The sequence below is a fragment of the Daldinia decipiens genome (assembly GCF_022478715.1).
Source record: "Daldinia decipiens strain CBS 113046 unplaced genomic scaffold F4813scaffold_11, whole genome shotgun sequence".
NCBI classification, from domain to species: Eukaryota; Fungi; Ascomycota; class Sordariomycetes; order Xylariales; family Hypoxylaceae; genus Daldinia; species Daldinia decipiens.
In genome coordinates this window covers 645,763-664,097 of record NW_026054554.1, presented here as the reverse complement: position 1 = coordinate 664,097, position 18,335 = coordinate 645,763, and the positions used below count along the sequence as shown (strand labels likewise).

At 44.5% G+C, this 18,335-nt stretch overlaps 7 protein-coding genes across 7 annotated transcripts; 4 read left to right on the top strand and 3 right to left on the bottom strand.

The window, feature by feature from the left end:
* Positions 1-512: 512 nt before the first annotated feature.
* F4813DRAFT_35884 (putative alcohol oxidase) lies at positions 513-2,870 on the bottom strand. The gene is made up of 4 exons (XM_049243278.1): positions 2,693-2,870; positions 2,278-2,621; positions 1,433-2,226; positions 513-1,372 (listed from the first exon to the last, which is right to left on the bottom strand). Exons 1-4 carry the CDS (start codon positions 2,751-2,753, stop codon positions 775-777), a joined length of 1,797 nt encoding a protein of 598 aa, XP_049100983.1. The 5' UTR covers positions 2,754-2,870; the 3' UTR covers positions 513-774.
* A 377-nt stretch (positions 2,871-3,247) lies between these two features.
* Positions 3,248-5,056, top strand: F4813DRAFT_355423 (uncharacterized protein). The gene is made up of 5 exons (XM_049242867.1): positions 3,248-3,754; positions 3,830-3,928; positions 3,995-4,371; positions 4,442-4,509; positions 4,560-5,056. Exons 1-5 carry the CDS (start codon positions 3,554-3,556, stop codon positions 4,853-4,855), a joined length of 1,041 nt encoding a protein of 346 aa, XP_049100982.1. The 5' UTR covers positions 3,248-3,553; the 3' UTR covers positions 4,856-5,056.
* A 534-nt stretch (positions 5,057-5,590) lies between these two features.
* Positions 5,591-7,438, top strand: F4813DRAFT_355421 (putative O-methyltransferase). The gene is made up of 4 exons (XM_049242866.1): positions 5,591-5,998; positions 6,052-6,181; positions 6,245-6,368; positions 6,460-7,438. The coding sequence occupies exons 1-4, from the start codon at positions 5,825-5,827 to the stop codon at positions 7,235-7,237; spliced, it is 1,206 nt and encodes a 401-aa protein (XP_049100981.1). The 5' UTR covers positions 5,591-5,824; the 3' UTR covers positions 7,238-7,438.
* A 1,231-nt stretch (positions 7,439-8,669) lies between these two features.
* F4813DRAFT_35667 (cytochrome P450) lies at positions 8,670-10,643 on the bottom strand. The gene is made up of 3 exons (XM_049243019.1): positions 10,303-10,643; positions 9,053-10,243; positions 8,670-8,990 (listed from the first exon to the last, which is right to left on the bottom strand). The coding sequence occupies exons 1-3, from the start codon at positions 10,522-10,524 to the stop codon at positions 8,847-8,849; spliced, it is 1,557 nt and encodes a 518-aa protein (XP_049100980.1). The 5' UTR covers positions 10,525-10,643; the 3' UTR covers positions 8,670-8,846.
* A 308-nt stretch (positions 10,644-10,951) lies between these two features.
* On the top strand, positions 10,952-13,031 carry F4813DRAFT_355417 (putative 4-hydroxybenzoate polyprenyl transferase). The gene has a single exon (XM_049242865.1). It carries the CDS (start codon positions 11,253-11,255, stop codon positions 12,363-12,365), a length of 1,113 nt encoding a protein of 370 aa, XP_049100979.1. The 5' UTR covers positions 10,952-11,252; the 3' UTR covers positions 12,366-13,031.
* Positions 13,032-15,108: 2,077 nt separating this feature from the next.
* Positions 15,109-15,584, top strand: F4813DRAFT_355415 (uncharacterized protein). The gene is made up of 2 exons (XM_049242864.1): positions 15,109-15,280; positions 15,337-15,584. Exons 1-2 carry the CDS (start codon positions 15,209-15,211, stop codon positions 15,418-15,420), a joined length of 156 nt encoding a protein of 51 aa, XP_049100978.1. The 5' UTR covers positions 15,109-15,208; the 3' UTR covers positions 15,421-15,584.
* A 1,945-nt stretch (positions 15,585-17,529) lies between these two features.
* On the bottom strand, positions 17,530-18,335 carry F4813DRAFT_355414 (uncharacterized protein). Its single transcript, XM_049242863.1, has one exon. The coding sequence runs from the start codon at positions 17,946-17,948 to the stop codon at positions 17,577-17,579; it is 372 nt and encodes a 123-aa protein (XP_049100977.1). The 5' UTR covers positions 17,949-18,335; the 3' UTR covers positions 17,530-17,576.

Genomic DNA, 18,335 nt, shown 5'->3' with positions numbered 1-18,335 from the left:
TCGGTTGGTTGGTTGGTTGGTTGGTACGGGTTGCATATAGCATGACCACACACACCATGTATTTCCATAGTATTGATCCTTCGATACAACACCGCACTCACCTAAGCCCGTTTCTTGAGGGACACCCCTATTGGCTGATACATCTGCGGGGTGTGGTGGCACAGCAGAGCAGCGGATATTGCGTTAAGCGGTACAATGCAATGGCGCAATTTTCTAGAAGGCAACACACTATGAACGATGTGGTTGCGTGAAGTATTTCGGTTGTACAAGATGTCGTCGACTGAGGTCGAGGCCTTCGATCGAATAACGGCTATCACACCGCTAGTCTGTGGGACGAGAATGTGTATCGTGATAGTAAACTTGGGAGGTGGTCTATGGACAAATAAGAACCGTGTATAAGTACACTGTCGAAGTCAGATACAACCTCACTTACATATATCTCCAAGAACTACGAGAGGCCTAGGAGGTTGGGGGAGCACAAGAAACATGTTGTAGAACCCCTAAAACCTACCTACCCGGTACATATTCAGACCCCTTTAACTTCCACATGCTCTCAAGTATCCCGTTGGGGTTTCATCGCATTCGTCCTCGGCAAAGGAGTCGGGATGTCAGGTCAATTATGCAAAGCAACACGAAGGTAGCAATGGGATTTTAATATCCGATTTCAAAGCGAGTATCGGACGACTAGAATTGGCACGGCAGATACATCATTACGCAAGTGTTTATTAGCAGTAACTAGCTATCTACCTAAGCGCATATCGTAAGTCACCCCTATCAGTGCGCAAGTCCTAGCTCACGAACGATGAGGTCCGCAGCCTTCTCGCCGATCACCATGGCCATGTTCGCGGCATGCGCTCCAATGTTGTGAGGCATGATGCTGAGATCGGCGATCTTCAGCGCTTCGACGCCATATACGTCTAGGTTCGCATCTACAACGCCTAGGTTTTCGCGTCTGCCCAACTTACACGTGCCGAGCGAGTGCCACGTCGTCTGGACATTCTCGCGTAAGAATTTGTCGATGACGGCATCGTCTTCGGGCGTGTACTCGATATTGGTGATTGTAGCTGGCAGCGGCTCCTCCGTCTCGATGCATGCCGCTTTGGAGTCGGCTGCGAACGGTGGGTGGCCGCGAGGTACTTCTCCCCGGTATACTGATCTGCGGCGCGCGATCTCTCGCTGTACCTTGTACGCCCACCTGCACTTCTTGATGTCATTGCCACCCGCGTCTGCAAAGAAGCCGGACTCGAAGTCCAGCTTGTCATCTAAGTCGGGGCCGGTGATATGTACGTGGCCACGGGAGGCGGGGTAAGGAGAGAATATGTTGTGGCCGAAGTACTGTGCGATGGGGAGGCCGATGGGTACTCCGGGGAAGCTAGTTACCTCTGTTAGAATCATAGCAACGATATCATCATCACTAAGTGTTTTGACTTACGCATTGTAGGCCGCCATGACTGCCATGGGCTTGTTCGCGTTGTGCTTCCATTCCTTCTCCCATACCTTCTGGAACTCAGGACCTAAGGCAGCAACATCACTCTCCGTCGGTCGAAGCTTGCAAGTGATATCCGCGGCATTCCAGCCTAGAAGCTTACGGGTCTCGGGGTCATCCATATTGAAGCGGCCTCCGTTGATCGCATCGTGGGACTCGTCCGGGTTCAAGCTCGACCGGTACGGGTATCCGATAATATGGTGATCTTCATATCCGTGGCCAACGCCAGGGAGATCCACAACGGGTTGCACACCGGCCTTCTTTAATATTTCAGGGTTGCCAACACCGGATCTTTCTAGTATAGCTGGAGTCCCAAAGGCCCCACCAGAGAGGACGACCTGCTTTTTGGCTTTGATAGTTCGATCTTCGGTAGCAGACGAGGCGGAGTTGGGCCTGTAGACGACGCCGACGGCGCGGTTGTTGTCAAGTACAAGACGTATTACTTTAGACTCGACGAGAACGTGAAGGTTTGGATGCTTGCCATCGCTAAGCCTGGGGTGTAGGTATGAATGGGCCACATCTTGTCTCAATCCGTCGGGGGCTACGTAGCGCATGGCGCGCTGCGCACCGTTGCAGCTGTCTAGATCATTCATATCCTCAACTTCAGGGTAGCCCACTGCCTTGAGGGCGTTAAGAAAGTCGTCTTCGATTCGGGTAGCACGATACGAGCCGCTGGAAACGATGATTGGACCATCGGTTCCATGTAGGCCTTTCGAGTCTGCGCCATGATACGTTTCAATCTAAAACATTTAGTATTTATAAAAGTCGAGAGAGGCGATAAGGATAGGTACCTTTTTCATGTACGGCAATAGTTCGTCTGCGGACCATCCTGGAGTTTGCCAGGAATCGAGGTCAGTTCGCTGAGCTCGACTGTATAGCGAGAAGTTCACAGAAGAACCCCCGCCAAGGACGTTGGCGGTAGGAACAACAAGTTCTCGGTTGGCGAGATGCTCCGACTTGTTGCCTACTTTGAATGCTATTGTCTTTGTGCCAGGTGCTAAGTTGCTAAAGAAGAAGGCCGGGTGCACGATAAGAGGCTCATTGTAGTTGTTTGGTCCACCTTCAATGACCAAGACATTCAAATTCGGGTCCGCATCGGCAAGTCTGGACGCGATTATACAACCAGCAGTGCCACCTATATTTACCAATTAGCTCAGGTTCTCGTTGCTAGGTTCTTGTTGCTAGTAGCGAATGGATTCATCATACCGCCAGCAATGATTACATCCACCTCTTGGATGGCATCAGGAAGTTGAGTGTATAACCCCATGGCGAGCTTTGTGATTTGATAATTTGATAAAAGTGATAAGTATCCCTGGTAAGAGATAAGAAGGAGGGGAAGAAGTGCCCCTTAGGTAATATGAAGCAATGATCGTCTTCACGCCCTAACTATCGATTTTACAATGATAGGTAGGTAGCTATAAGATAGATCAAACGTTAAAAGTTGCGGGTAGGATCGAGGATTATAAGAATGGAAAACGGAGCTAAGGGCTTTTAAGTCCTTATGTGCTTGTTAGTTAGGTACACAACTTTCCGTCTATGTAGGCTGTATGTAGAGACAAAAGGGGCTGTTGGAATAGAGCGGCATGAAACACGATTGGTTGTAAGTGGAAGCTCAAAAGTGTTAAGTTACCTTTTTTGTTGCCTCTTTACATGCCACTTTTTACATGCTATGCCACTTACACGCAGCAGTAAGTATTACTTTATTCGGCTTATTATTTTATTTTACCCACTCCAACATCTCCAGCAATGGACATGGAGACGAAGGATTATAGTTAGGTTACATTGTAGAATTCGTTACATCGTTAACTCATTTTATTGAATATGGCTTCTTTACCTAGGTACCTAAACAACCCTGTCTTGCCATGCGGAATGAAACCTGGCTGTGATACCATCCCGTTATGTCACTCAGCCAGCCATAAGCTGACCTTACTGGTCCTAACTGTTCTTTTCGAGAACTCTTCTTTTGTAACCATCCTGTTCCCGAGTAATTTATTATGAGGCAACTGTCTTGCTTCAATATCGTCGCCAACAAGACTTAAGGACGCCAAACTTGTCTTTTCCTTCGACATGGCGAACCTATTAACGCCGGAGCAAATAGCGTATATGGTGGCGCATGAGGATGACACACTTGTGCCTAACATATATGCGTGCAGTATCGCAACAGGAGTCGCATCTGTCGTCGTTATCCTCATCCGGATTTGGGCACGACGTGTCGCCCATGGCCGGATAGTATTGAACACAAGTGACTGGCTACTCATGGTAGCGTGGGTACGTATAACTTCATCTTTTCCGAAAGGCTTAACTTCAGTAGCTCTAGTAGACTGACTCCGTATTCTACTGAAGATCTGTTTTATCGCCGCCCTTGTCAGCTTTTCTCTATCAGCAGTATATGGATTAGGGAAACACATCATCTTCGTCACGGATGCGAGACATCTCCGGATTGTAAGTCTTGCATGAATACCTACCTCCTATTTGCCCGTCTAAGCCAGCTGCTTAACTCTTATCCAGTGGGGCATCATTCTCGAAGTCTTTTACTATTTCTCCATTGGCTTCATAAAGTTCAGCATCCTGAGTTTCTACGGCGCAATCTTTGCTTCCAAACGCTTTCACGTTTATCTATGGATAATTGCAGCATTTGTCGCCGCTTGGTTCATCTCATCAGCAATCGTATCGATATTTCAGTGCACGCCAATCGAATTTGCCTGGGACACGACTATTCCAGGTGGATTTTGTATCAACTACGGCTTGCTTGTACTTATTGCTGGCGTAATCAACGTTATAACTGACTTCGTCATCCTTGCGTTACCTATTCCTATGATCTTGCGACTCAAGGTCTCGAAGCAAAAAAGGACCCAGTTGATTTTTATATTTGCTACGGGTAGCAGGTGAGATATTATTTTGCTTCAAATACCCTTCTTCCGATGTAATTATTCTAACTCCCTGCCTCTACTATAGTGCCTGCATCGTCAGTATTATCAGGTTGGCGTATAGTCTGGTCGTCAGCTCAACGTTAGATGTTAGCTGTAAGTCCAACTTTGAATCATTAAATTGCTCATGTCTAATTCTTCTTAAGGGGACAATGTCCCTCCAGGGTTCGTATCTGCAGCTGAGCTCCTGGTTGGAATTATGGCAGCCTCGATTCCAACGTATGGACCTCTTTACCGGCGCTACGTTTCGGGCACTACGATGAAAAGTTCCCAGCAATCTGGTCGCAATAGCAAAGGTCATATGTCATCTCAGCCCCATAGTGCCAACATATCGGTCAATCGAGCTGGTGTCATGCGTGGCCCCGGTGTTCACATCACCGACGAGATTGAGCTTACTCGGCATGAGCTTAGAAACGGGGCTTGGGTTCGGATAGCGGATTGAGGAGTGATGATTTGGAATGTGGGAGACCCGGTGACTGCTCGAATCAAAATGCCAAGATTTTGGGGCTATGTAATTGGAAAACAGATCCTGAGCAGGAGGAGGGTTCCCCTTGTAGTTGATAAGCGCATATGTAAAATATTAGCACACATGTAAATATAGGATACCCGGCGCACAGACTATTAATGAACACTATACCCAACAGCTACTGTCTATTCTACTATTTTACAGGATGACTATATGACCTTGACAGCGACGACTTCTCCACTTAATACACAGGCTCGCTCTCCTCGAACCTAAGAATAACCGGTCACTAATTCTCGTAAGGATTCTACCTACCTAACTAAACAAAAGTAACTAAATTAAAATAATCTAAATATTCTCCATCCCCATTTTTCAATGTAGCATCTAAGCGCCCCATACCTGCTATCATTAACATTTTGGGGAGGCCGAGAGACTAAAGAGAAAGGTGATGAAGAACGTGAAGACAAGCTTACGCGGAAGGCCGGGCTCACCCTGTCAGCTTAACTAACTATTACGCCAATAACAGCCAATAATTCATGGATTCTTTTAGAGTGGATACTCAAGTGCCGTAAGAAGGTAAGCTTTAAGCCGATTATCCTTCGGCGTTATTTTATACTACATCTCATGTGCGTTTGTAGTTATAAGAATCGAGTAATTGTTTGTGAATATCTAGAACGTTATTTCTGACATGCATGAAGGTAGCATTGATCCTTCGCGTACCCTTTCCCTCTAACATGCATTTTATCATCCCAACGGATGTGACCATCCTATACAGAGCCTGCATATATTTGCTTCGAATACCGAGGTACTTGCGAGTTTCCTTTGATGGGGGCCAGAACTCTTGTGTAGGTAACTACGATACTCGTGATAGTAAATCGTTTCTCTCTCACTATGTAATATGCACTTTGCCATTAATAACTGAATTTATCTTAATTTACCATTACAAAGATGGCTCAAGATGCGTCCCAGGTTGAGGCTATCCTCTCGCAGCTTCAAACAGCTGGTGCTTCATACAAAGCGAAGACGCCAGGGGCCCGTGAGAAGCTCATGAGTCTTAGTCATGACCTAATTTCGAGCTTAGAGTTACCCAGCGAGGCGATAATGCGAATGGGATGGGCTGAAGTAAGTTCGGGATAGCCTAGAACGAGCTCGAACATTACTAATACAGGTCTTAGCCAGCTAGAGCGGCCAATTGCCGCACTGCAGTTGATCTCAAGATATTCGAATACTTGAACCAAAGTGGCGAAGCTGGCATCACTGCTAAGGAGCTGGCAGCAAAGTGCAGCGCAGACGATGTCTTAATTTGTAAACCAGGCCGCATCATCTAATATAAGGAATGAAAACAGCTAACTCGACATAACTTACTAGCACGGACCATGAGGCATCTTGCTGCTATGAATGTAGTCAGTGAGAAAAGTGAGGATACATACTCTACTACCCCATTAGCCGAAGCTCTTTCAGAGCCTAGATATAGGGATGGCATTATATTCCTGTCAGTAACACTCGGATATCACATTAACCTTCTTTGCTCCATGATGAATAGCCACTCGCATCATTCACGGTATTCTAAGCATTTATTATAGCTACGATGTTGCCGGTGTATCATTTCGTCACTTACCCGAGTATCTCAAGAACACGGGTTATACACTGCCAACAAGTGTAACAGATGGACCATTTCAAGCAGCACATAAAACGGAGTTATCATCCTTCGCTTGGTTGGACAAAACTCCCCCCTACCTCCAGGCCTTCAATAACTACATGTCAGCTTACAGGCTCGGGAAGCCATCATGGGTTGACCCCGGATTTTATCCCGTGTCTGATCGACTCATCGAGGGTTTCAACTCTGATTACAGCAATGTTTTCCTCGTAGACATCGGTGGGGGTAAGGGCCATGACTTGCATGAGTTGAAGGCGAAATATCCCCAGATTCCCGGCAAGCTTATCTTGCAGGATCGGCCGGCAGTCATCTCCACCGCTTCCGATGACAGCTTCGAAGCGGTCTCCCACGATTTCTTCACTACCCAGCCGATCAAGAACGCCCGTGCGTATTATCTCCACTCTATTCTTCATAATTGGGGAGACGATGACTGCATAAAGATCTTACAGCAGTTGAAGCCTGCTATGAAGCCGGGATACTCCAGATTGCTTCTGAACGAGATCGTGGTGCCTCGACAGAACCCCACGTGGCCGATCACGTCCATGGATCAGCTAATGCTTGTGCTTGCCGCTATACAGGAGCGGACGGAAGCACACTTGACTAAGTTACTAAAGAAAGCGGGGTTCAATATTGTCAAGATCTACAGCTATGAATTTGGTCAGGAGAGTTTGGTTGAAGCGGAGCTAGATGAGACAACCCTATGAAAACTCCGAAGTACCTAGAAAGGGGGCTGTTTATGGCCAAACACTAGTAGCCCGATCGAGGGATAAGGTGACACATCAGTAGCCCCCGCTGGGATCGCGATAGCAAATATATTATTCATTGGTATAATGATGTCTACCATGGTTAGGTGTGCAGGTGCATTTCCCCTGCACATAGGGCATTAATCAACTCTATTCAAACGACTTCATTTACTCAAATTGAACCAAGATAGACATGGACTTGATATGGCCATTTGAAACTGTTTGTAAACTGACTATTGTACCTGGTTATTTAATAAGATAAGGTTCTGAGAAATTCAGTATAGGCTACTAGGTAGGGTAAAAAAATGTAAATATAGCGGCATTGACTGAAAAAAGCTAGCAGGAGTAGCACCTGGTTAAGGGGTATTCCCACAGCTTTGAATCTTCGAACCTATACTACCTAAGGACTCACTAATACTACGATTTTGCACAAAAGACACATACATAAATTTAATTCGATTATACGTATTCTTCCTATACAAGCAACGAGACCTAAGAAATATCTCCAAAAGTCGGGTTAAGCGAAATGTTGTTTAGCTTGGTAAATGTCCTATCTTCCGTCGTAAGTCAAGCCATACATACCTACTTAGTACTGACAATAATTGATGACCTGCATATAACATATGACCCTTGCCACCCATTCAAAAGTGTTGTATGGTACAAGGAACGAGATGCGGTTGCAGGGAACATTGATGATGCAAGGAAATACGTCTACAGTCCGAACGGCGTATAAATCAACCAACAGAAAGCTTCGGGATGATCAATACCAACAAGGAATCTTCAGCAGCACCAACAACATAAAAGGGAAATCCTCTTTAGGCTACCAAGGCTCTGATTGGCTCAAATCTAGAGTAGCCTTCCTCATTGGGTATATGCCAAGCCTAGGCTAATTTCTATTGGCTAGGACGCTCTACACTTCGGGAAGATACATAGCACCTATATGTATGTCGTACAAGTGCTTGGTATGTTGTGATAAGAAAATTCAATCACATTAACACGAAATAGGTGAAGTTTTGTTGCATTTAAACCGCCAAATATCCACACTCACCAACACGTGAACCAAAACGCAATATATTATGGACTCAACCCAGCCTCCTTAGGATGCACGTTTAAGAATAGGAGATTCCTCTACTCCACTATCGATCCTATATACAACATGCCCACGAGCAACGGCGGGAAGCGGCAGATTAATTCTTCATCAGAGTTGTCGGGATGATGTTGTTGGTCTGGCATATGCGCAAATACCCTAGTACTTTGGGTAGCTAGGTACCACCTACATGTAGTTGTTGGTTGATGTGAGGTTCATGCAACTTGATCCTTCCAGCCACATCTAGTTTTAACTACACCCTAACGCACCCATTTAGAAAAAGATCATACGGTTAGCGCCGCTGACGCGCAATAGGCATTTTTATATCGCGCCGATGGGCGTTTTCTTGATGCGGAGATCGCTGGGCGTGTTTGGGCCCTGTTTTGAAGCGAAGGGGAGGGGTGAGGATGCATGGTCACAGGAGTCTTAGGTAGGGTTGCTAGCTTGATTCTATATGTTTAATGAGGTTCTATCGAGCAGCTATTAAAATGTAGAAAATTGCGTCTCGTATTTGGATGCTTCCCCCTCAATGAGCAGTGCATGCTCGGCACTGCGGATCGTAGCCTTGACGGGGAATGGTTCATCAACGGTTTGGTGGTTAAGTTTCCTATCGTCGATGGGACCATTCTAGGGGTTTTACATGTTAGTAGGCAGGTAACATCTAGTTTTAGTGTTAGGGGTATACGAACTGGAGTCAAGTCGAAACAATATATCAAACGGGCAAATGCAACAAATAGAGCTTGCTGAGCAACTTTCCAGCCTACGCATATTCGGCGACCTCCACCAAATCCCCAGAAGTTGGCTGTAGCGTTCGATTCTGAACCGTCAATCCATCTTTCCGGTTGGAATTCGTTCGGGTCGTCGAACTCGTTAGATAACGCGATTGAGTTGATCAAGAAGCTGGTGCCGGCAGGAATGCGATATCCATCAAAGTCGAGATCCTCCGTAAGTTGGTGGGGCGGGATAACCGGAACAGTCGGTCGCCAGCGTAGAACTTCCTTGATCATTGCTGCTATATATGGCATCTCGGGTAGATCTGTCATCTGGGGAAGTCTGAGCGTCTTGCCGTTCGTGCAGACCCGGTCTACTTCTGCCTGTGCGCGTTTCTGCGCCCCGGGTCGCGATATCATAGCCATGATAAACGTGTTGATGCCCATACGGGTGTTGTCTCCACCTGCTGCCATGACGGATGTGGCTAGATACATGGCCTCTTCATCGCTGCCAGCAAATTTTATATCCGGATGAAGGAGGACATCGCGGACAAAAGATGCCGGTGCGGACCCGTTGCCCACGGCGGTTCGAATGGGCTCCCACCATTCTTGGAAGACGTGGCGGTGAAACGCGCCCATATCAGCCCAGTATTTTCGCCATGGCTGTAGGAAATGGGGGAGTTTACTAAAGGATGGGAAGAAGTCCACAAAGCTCTGGTTGATGCTCCTCACGAACTCTATCGTTACTCTCTGGTAATCATCGAGCTGATCCTTCGGTTTGTTGAGAGGATAACCCATGACGATCCTATACAACACCGATGTGGAATAGCGAAAGTTATGAGCAAACCATAGGTCTGGCTGTCGAAGATAGAGGCGAAGGAGGTTGATGCTTTCGAGCTCTTGCATGTCCGCGTACACTTTGAGGTTTGAACCGCTGAGCAATTGGTGCATCACTCGGCGCCCTTCCCTCCACTCTGCTTCCTGTCTAATCACGGTACGTTTCCCATTGCTAACGAGATCGCTAGAAACGGGCATATGGGGTCTCTCATTTGTGATCTTTCCGCGCTTGGCTATAAGCTCGGAGACCACACGTTCCGAGTTGAGAACAACCCACGTCTGAGAGCCCATGTGGAGCGTCGCCATCTCGCCGTAAGGTCCCAAGGAAGCGAGCTATAGTAGTTAGACACTTAAGAAATACATCGCCATGACCTAGTAATGTCTGCACTTACCCATTCATTGAAAGCACGAGGATTTCGTCGAGCTTGAAACATTTGCAATAGATTGCCCACGATCGGTTGGCCTGGCGGCCCCGGAGGCATTTTCCATCGTTTTGAGCGGAATAGGAATTTCGAGTCAACAGGTCTCAAGAACTCTACGAGAATTAGACAGATAGCACATATAACGAGAACAAGCCCGTAATAAACAGTATATAAGCTTTCAATAGTACTCATAGTAGCGAAGGCAATTGGGAGATAACTAATATGACGGCTTCATGTACGTATGTATGATGTTGTTTTGAGTGTATTATATCATTAATGACAAAATTATTAACATCTTAGGAAGACGCAACACATAGGAGGTAACTACCTATCCATTGATCTAATTCCTACAGACCTCTCCATCCCCCCACAAAACCACCATGCAGCTATTCTATGACAGGAAAGACAATAATAGATCTTCGGACATTCTATGTATCAATCACATGATAGTATTTATACAGTCGGTTAGATACAACCGCCCAAAAGGACTAGGCATGCTACCTATTGCGGTCAATAGATTCGAGTAGTCCGAATTGGCGGTAATATGCCGTAATCCAAGGTGATATTATGCTAATGCACTGCAACCATAAGCACCAATCCTTCGATTGTCAACATATACCAACGCTACTAGCTATCCAAGTACCGGCTCCATAAAGTCATGATCTTGTACAGAACTTGCGATGTACTATGTGGGATAAACATGCGCAAGGGTCCTTCCATTGGCTACTCAACAAGATGCAGGATTTGGTATTCCTATCTGTACGACCTATACTACGTCGAAACTAGATCATATCAACAGAAGCGGTAAATCTATCGTTCGCCGGTCTTTTGTTTCTTCACTTTCGTCTTATTTATAGCATGTTAGCTTCGCTGAACCCTACGGTGGTAAACTTTTCTTTGATATCACGCTCTAGCAACTTATGAGAGAATCGATAAAACTACTATTTCCGCCCCCAAAGTCAAGCTCGACCAAAGTCCGGAATCTGCCCATGGCTGCTGCCGCCTCCTCTAAGACTCCTCTCGTGCCTGGGCACGTCGAGGAGAAACAAGCCGCCCTCTTCGCTGACCTCCCGCCGTACTCAGACCCTACAACAGGATTCGTGTCATGGCTTCCACGGTCATGGATCCCCTATGCTCAGCTTATGCGTCTAGAGCGGCCCGCAGGCCTGTATGCCTTCTACTTCCCCTACCTAATCGGACTCATGTACGCTGCTTGTATTTCCCCTGCTGCCCCTGAGCCCCTCGTCGTACTGCAACTGGCGGCGATATTCTTGCCCATGAATATCCTCCTGCGTGGCGCTGCTTGCTGTTGGAACGACACTGTCGATCAGGACTTCGACAGACAGGTAGAGCGCTGTCGCCACCGGCCTGTGGCGCGCGGTGCCGTCTCAACTGCTTCAGCGCACGTCTTCACTCTAGCGCTGCTGGCAGCTATCTACCCCATCTTGAACCTGTTCCCGTCGGGGTGTAAACTGCACATGGCAATCAGCGTAGTGCTGTTTTTCGTCTACGCGCTCATGAAGCGCGTGACGTACTATCCCCAGGTCTTCCTCGGTTTCCCCTTCGCCTGGGCTATTTTCTTCTGCGCCGCCGCACTAGACGTAGACCCGTTCGGCGTATACGCCGCCCCGACTTCCGCTCTTTTTGCCGCCAATGTCTTGTGGACTATCATCTACGACACCATCTACGCGCACCAGGACGTCAAAGACGACGAGAAGGCTGGTGTCAAGAGCATGGCCCTGCGCTTTAGGAACAGCACTAAATTCCTCGCAAGTAGTTTAGCCGTAGTCATGGTTGCTTTACTCACGCTATGCGGAGTGTGGACAGGTAGCGGCACGCTCTACTACGTCGGGACCGTGGGAGGCGTTGCCGCAGCTATGTCGTGGTATATCTACAGCGTAGACCTGGGAGATCCGCAGAGCTGCGGAGCTTGGTTCCATGATCAGTTCTGGATCGTCGGTGGCGCTCTGATGGCTGGATTTACTGCCGAGTATTTGTGCCGTGCAGCAGATGAGATGGCTCGGCGTTGGTGACTGCGGGATGGAATATAAGGGGTATGTATGACGAACTGGAATAAGCATAGTAATACATATGACGGTGGCCCTGGTAACGTGAATAGGAATGGCGAATAGGCTCCTATATGAATAATGACTTAGCTTTCGTTGTCTCTGTTTCATTGGTCTCTACCGTACTGCTTCATTCAATAGTTCAATAGTGTATGGGGTTTACCTACCGTGGTACTACCTAAGGAGGTACCTAGCAAAAGTTTAGGACTTGAAATATACAAACCATATTATTCCCCGAATATTAATCTGCAACTAATCGACACTGTGTGTTAATAGAATTGACTACCTAGGTACCGAGTATATCTCATATTGTCAGGATTAGATAAGCTTAGATCAGAGTGTGTGTGATGCCAAGTTTCGCGATAATTATCCTCGTACTACATTAAAGAAGGAAGGATATCTTAGAGGTTTAGGAATATGCCCGTTATTGAATAAGTGTTAAACACCCTGGCTTGGATAGTGATATACTTGACACTAGTTTCAGTTCAGATGTGGTAGCGGTAATTGTATCTTCTGGTTGTAGAGAAGTCTATAGAATAGAAGTTGGCCTATGTATTATTGTGGATTTAAAGGAAAATGATACACGGAGGATGACATTTGCACTAGGCCTATATAACATTAATCACTGATTAATAGGTGGGGTTTGGTAGCAGTACTTTTTTTCGGCGTTGGAATTAGCCGCCGAACTGTTAACTACCTGCCTAGACAATAATAACCTTTAATACCCCTTATTAGCCACTTGCCTTGACTACGCACAATGAGAACCAGTTAACAATCTCAATTTGGCAGCTGATTTGTTCTCGAATGACCCACCACATGATTCCTCCCAGGATAACTAACTTGGAGATCCAATCTAAAAACTATAGCTAAGCATGTTCGCTTTAAGGCGCTTAGCCACCAGCAAATTAGTAATCTTGGGCCAGTCGGAATGAAAGCCATATATTACATGGTTATTATAAAGGGAATAATTATTATAAAAGGTCGTAGTGTATTTGTAATGCATTTATACGTGGTTACTCAAATAAGGAGAACGTTCTGAATCCTTAGTTAACTACCATAGCGGAAATGGGGGGTTTCAGAGAACTGTTCTTTATGGGGAACGGTTCTCTATTAGGGAACGTTCCTTTGATTCCCGGCATTTTATTGGCTGAAATCCAGGAATAATGGATCCCGGTTTTTAAAATTTTACTACTGCCGTTCGATACGTATAAAATTGTTTCCCCTAAAAGAACCGTTCCCTTTTTAGGAATCATTTTTATTAATTTTGGTTAGATTTTACTTAAAAAAAAAAAAAATTTTTTTAAATAAAATTTTTATAATAAAATATTATTATTAAAGTAAAGGTTATAAGGCCTAAAAACAATTAAATTTTTAAAAATAATTTTAATTTGATAAAATTAGCTATTTTATTCCATTAGTTTAATTGTTAAAACTTTAAACCCCTACTAAGGGATTTAACGTTTATATAAATGTAAAAGCTATGGGTTCGAGGACCACGCTTTTTAACTTTTTTGACTTTTTTAGCCTTTTTAGCGCCTTTTAGACCCACTTTTCAGGGAATGCCCTTAATTTTGAGAACGTTCTCTTTTTGAGAATTATTCTTATATAGGGAACGGGGTAGCTGTTAGGGTATGCATGGATTATAGGGAACGCTTTTCAATTATGGAACAGTTCTTTGTACCCACCCTACCCCGCTATGGTAGGTACCTAGTTAGTGATATTAATAACTACAAATTTGGTTTAAAGCTTACTTAGTACATTAGCGCTGTTTATCAAGCTGAATTAAAAGGTTCATATACAAAATACTCTAGGTATTGGGAGCCTTAAATTGTTGTTGGATCTTTAAAGGTGTTATATAGCCTACAAAATCGCTATTGCCATAGCAGAAAGAACTAACCAAGACCTTAACAACACAATTAAAATACTCAACTATTATGCCTCATAAACCCTATTGCTTCACGCAAAACTGAGTCTTAATATTTCCATATGTCAATAATAGTAATATAGTAATTTAAGTACTTATTAGCACAATAACAACAAGTAGCTAAGAAAGTTGTGTTACAAACGAAGATTAAATATACACTCACTATACGGATGACCCCCTATCATATGTCTCGGCAGCTGCATAGGTAGTTATATTTGACACCTAACCCCTTAAACGTATTAAATTCATTCACAATTGACGTTATTTATTAAGTACCTTCGGTGATTTTACAACAACAATTCCTCTAATGTAAAAGTTCAGAAAAAATCTTTATAATCCTTTCTATAAGGAAATATAGATATAAGGTATAATAAAATACATATTACTTTAAAGTCCTTAATTGTTTTACAAAAAACGGTTAATTTCATACAAGGCAACATGCCATTCAGATATGAAGCAAGGGAGCCAAGAGCAGTAAGTTGTTGATGAGTTGCACAAAGACAATATACAAGAAATAGCAATCCCTTGCAATTACAGTACCTTCACGTACGTAACATGATTCGTGCAGTGCTTGATAAGCCAATTATAAGTATTGCAATGGCTTGTTAAGTTACTTTCCCCCGTAGTGCCATTGGGCGACAGCAAGATTGGTATACTACACAAAAGTATGGAGGGTAGTTGCTAGCCAAAGGGTATCAAAAATAAGTAACATTTAAATAGTAACTAGGGTGAGTTTCTAAGATAAGACAGTTTATTTCACGTAAACAACGAATATTTTGCAATAGAGTCGTTGCTTTACACACCTAAATTGCACCTCCCCAGTTCGAACTTCATTTTCACATCAGCATTTTAATTTCTAGCAGTTATTCAATATCATATCGTGACGATGAAGCCATCATCAGCACCCTGGATAGATGAACCCTTTCACCTGATCACAACTCCTTCGACATACTTTAGCGTAAATGCCGACAATGACGAGGAAGTAATAATTGCAGTTAGCTAACCAGCCACTAGGATTCCCATTCTTACGTCCATGTCACTTCTGACATGGCAGATGCCCACAATGTTATTATACGGGGACTCAATATTATCATCTAGTAGGCTTCATATGTGCCTACCTCGACGAAAAAGACATATAATGCGAAGAATGTGAAAGACCTTCTCTTCTACGTCCATTCATGGTTGGACATCACCATTGGGCTGAAGAGTCGTTTATTTTCCCCGAGATTGAAAAAGTTGCGGGCCAGCCAGCATTGATGGACAACCCTCATCACCAGCACGAACTATCCCATGGTGGCATGGAGAAGTAATTGAATGCGCCGATAAGACCTATGAATGCGGACATCCGTTCCCTCCTCTACCGTGGATTATGCCTTACCTTGTTAAGTACTGGTTTGGTGCTGGTAACGGCGCCTGGCGGTTCAACCCTTGTGGCTGGTGGGGTCGGCTAATGCCGTTGGCGTTCGTCCGCCAGACAGAGTAGGATAGATTGGTGCTGCGTCTCTTTTTTCTAAGGGAGTATCACTTCGCGTTCTATAGCACCCAATAGTATCACGGCGGATGAGCAGGCCATTGTACGGTTAGATCGTAACGAGTAAGACATCACAGCGACGTCGCTAGCTAGTTTAAGTCTAGTTATCCATTGCATGGGAATTTATAGCACCTTGTCTCCTTATTATATAATATTTTCTATAGCGGACTAATAAATTACCCTAATCCGTTGAATTTCGTGTCATATTATCTCCCTAGGTAGTTCATCAGAGCATAGTTCATTTGTATATGTTGCGGTTTATACAGGATCTTAAGCAGCCGTTAACGCGGCTATGGTAAGCTTCCCCAAGGCTTACCAATAAGGGGCAACGGCGCTAGGCGCCGTATTAAGAGACACTAAAGAGTGAAGGTATCATGTAAGTAAATGTAGTAGTAGTACGTATATTCTATGATTAGGGAAGTAAGTTCTAGCTGTCTATCTAAATGAGTATATAAATAAGATAGCATGGCTAGCCCTGCATTTATCTTTAATAGTGTAGCCACAGTGGGGTGATAACTTGGGCTCTTAAACAGGCCTCGTTCCTTTTTGACTCCTAGCCCACAGATCTTGAGCTTTGACGCAATTCTTCAAGTGAATTAAAAAGCCTGCTGTTGAAAAGGATGCCTGCCAGTACTTCTTGTAATTTTAGAAAGAACCTTGCATCATTTGCAGCTTACACCGTATTCTACTTGCGCATTATCCCGGTCCTACCATACCTTAGGTACCTATGTAAGGTAGGTATGAATCATTTTACACGCCGAGAAAAAGAAGCGAGCACTATAGAGGGAGTAGGCTAATTTAAGAGAATAAAAGGGGGAACGAAGTGAAGAAAGGAAAAAGTTATAGACTTGAACCTCAAAGGATATCTGATGGTAAAGTCTTTTGAGTATTCTTATAGAGGATAGATGAATAATACCATTATCTCGGCGTTTGAGAGCTATCGAAGCTGTTGGTCTCCTACAGGTATAGGTATGACTTCTTATAACAATCCTCTCCATTATTAGGTGCTACTCAGTATTATCTCATATCGGTAGTATATTCAACGTTGCCGGATGTCTACCTAGGTAGTTAAAGTCACTTGACTCCATAGGTAGAACTTATCATGTTACATCCGGTATATATTCGGAGAGTCAATGTTGTTGAAAAGAGTAATAGTTCCTGTAATGCCACGTCATATACGAATTATACTCTTCAGCTTAAGAGTGGCACGTGTCATTGATTTAACATACCTACCTACCTACTACTTGTGTTGCGCAAAGAGCTTTGGTATAGACACTACTACTAGACTCTAGGCTAGTAGATATGTCGTCTTACACAGTTAATTCCGGTTATTTTCTTATACCCGTAATGATAAATTCCTATGATATTCTGCAACAGGATCACAATGAACATATCGCGTCCAGAAGCCTGGTAGCTCGTTAGCAATATCAGATTTGTTCTCAGCATCAAAGCTTAATGGTACGATGAGGCTAATACATGCACCATCACATTCGTTACCATCGGATTTAACGGCGATATTTTAATAAAACCCGCTCGTTAATCAGTCTGATTAATTTAATAGAGGTATATGATTGACGTAATATTGGTAGTTATCGGCACCTCTAGCCGGTTTGGTTATTTTAGTACTATAATATGTGATCTAGTTCGAGGGTTCACAACTTGTGGTAAAGCTATAGACAAAGTCTATCCGATCACAGTACACCATGCATCAGCTGCAATGCAGCTAGAAAATCAGAACCCGCAAAATCAAACTTGCTTTCCGGGTAAACGGTATACTGTTTCTCAGGTATCTCGAATAAGGCGTAGCATCGAGCATCTGATCTACCGTACTTATAAGGCAGTTTATCCAAATCGGGAAACATCTTTCGTCGTGAAGTCTGCAGGCGTTTAATTGTAACCGTGAATGGCCTGTGAAGCGGTCTGTACCCCACCTCTTCGTGTCATCGTAGACGCGAAATCGTCCCCGTCGTTCGATCTCGTGGCAGCAGACCTTCTTCGCTAATGATCCGAAGAGTTCGAATAGAAGGTTTTGTGCCCTCGCGCCTGTTGCAAGGATGCGAAGGGCGAATGATATGAGAGTCCAACAGCTCTTCATTGGATGTTAACCATAATTACATCAGGGGTGAACTCCACTTCGGTTTCCGGGCAGATCGCGGGCATGACTTGTGGATGGGTAGAGTAGCCGGATGTAACTCTTTTCAGCGCGAGGCCTTGTGTCTCGTCCTTGGAAAGTTACCAACGACAGACGGCGAACTCGAGTATAGGGATATCATATCGCGGAGTCGGATGAATATTCAAAGGACATACCTGGACGAGATGGATTTTGCTATTAACTCCGCATCGAATTGCGGATAACAGTCACTCAACTCTCTTGCTTATAAAACATTCCAAAGTTCTATCTACGAGTTTATTCGATATCGCATTTACACACATTTAAACACTTCACATTTAGACTAATAAGAACGCTGCTTTCGTCGAATAT

Coding starts and splice junctions, on each gene's coding strand:
- F4813DRAFT_355421 (XM_049242866.1), top strand. CDS start 5,825: ATGGCTCAAGATGCGTCCCAGGTTGAGGCTATCCTCTCGCAGCTTCAA. Junction 6,182..6,244: donor CGCAGACGATGTCTTAATTT/GTAAACCAGGCC, acceptor ATAACTTACTAG/CACGGACCATGAGGCATCTT. Junction 6,369..6,459: donor AGGGATGGCATTATATTCCT/GTCAGTAACACT, acceptor CATTTATTATAG/CTACGATGTTGCCGGTGTAT.
- F4813DRAFT_355423 (XM_049242867.1), top strand. CDS start 3,554: ATGGCGAACCTATTAACGCCGGAGCAAATAGCGTATATGGTGGCGCAT. Junction 3,755..3,829: donor GGCTACTCATGGTAGCGTGG/GTACGTATAACT, acceptor ATTCTACTGAAG/ATCTGTTTTATCGCCGCCCT. Junction 4,372..4,441: donor ATATTTGCTACGGGTAGCAG/GTGAGATATTAT, acceptor CCTCTACTATAG/TGCCTGCATCGTCAGTATTA.
- F4813DRAFT_355417 (XM_049242865.1), top strand. CDS start 11,253: ATGAGAGAATCGATAAAACTACTATTTCCGCCCCCAAAGTCAAGCTCG.
- F4813DRAFT_35884 (XM_049243278.1), bottom strand. CDS start 2,753: ATGGGGTTATACACTCAACTTCCTGATGCCATCCAAGAGGTGGATGTA. Junction 2,622..2,692: donor GGATGTAATCATTGCTGGCG/GTATGATGAATC, acceptor TGGTAAATATAG/GTGGCACTGCTGGTTGTATA. Junction 1,373..1,432: donor GTCATGGCGGCCTACAATGC/GTAAGTCAAAAC, acceptor AGAGGTAACTAG/CTTCCCCGGAGTACCCATCG.
- F4813DRAFT_35667 (XM_049243019.1), bottom strand. CDS start 10,524: ATGAGTACTATTGAAAGCTTATATACTGTTTATTACGGGCTTGTTCTC. Junction 10,244..10,302: donor CTCGTGCTTTCAATGAATGG/GTAAGTGCAGAC, acceptor TAACTACTATAG/CTCGCTTCCTTGGGACCTTA. Junction 8,991..9,052: donor ATTGTTTCGACTTGACTCCA/GTTCGTATACCC, acceptor TAAAACCCCTAG/AATGGTCCCATCGACGATAG.
- F4813DRAFT_355414 (XM_049242863.1), bottom strand. CDS start 17,948: ATGAAGAGCTGTTGGACTCTCATATCATTCGCCCTTCGCATCCTTGCA.
- F4813DRAFT_355415 (XM_049242864.1), top strand. CDS start 15,209: ATGAAGCCATCATCAGCACCCTGGATAGATGAACCCTTTCACCTGATC. Junction 15,281..15,336: donor CTCCTTCGACATACTTTAGC/GTAAATGCCGAC, acceptor ACCAGCCACTAG/GATTCCCATTCTTACGTCCA.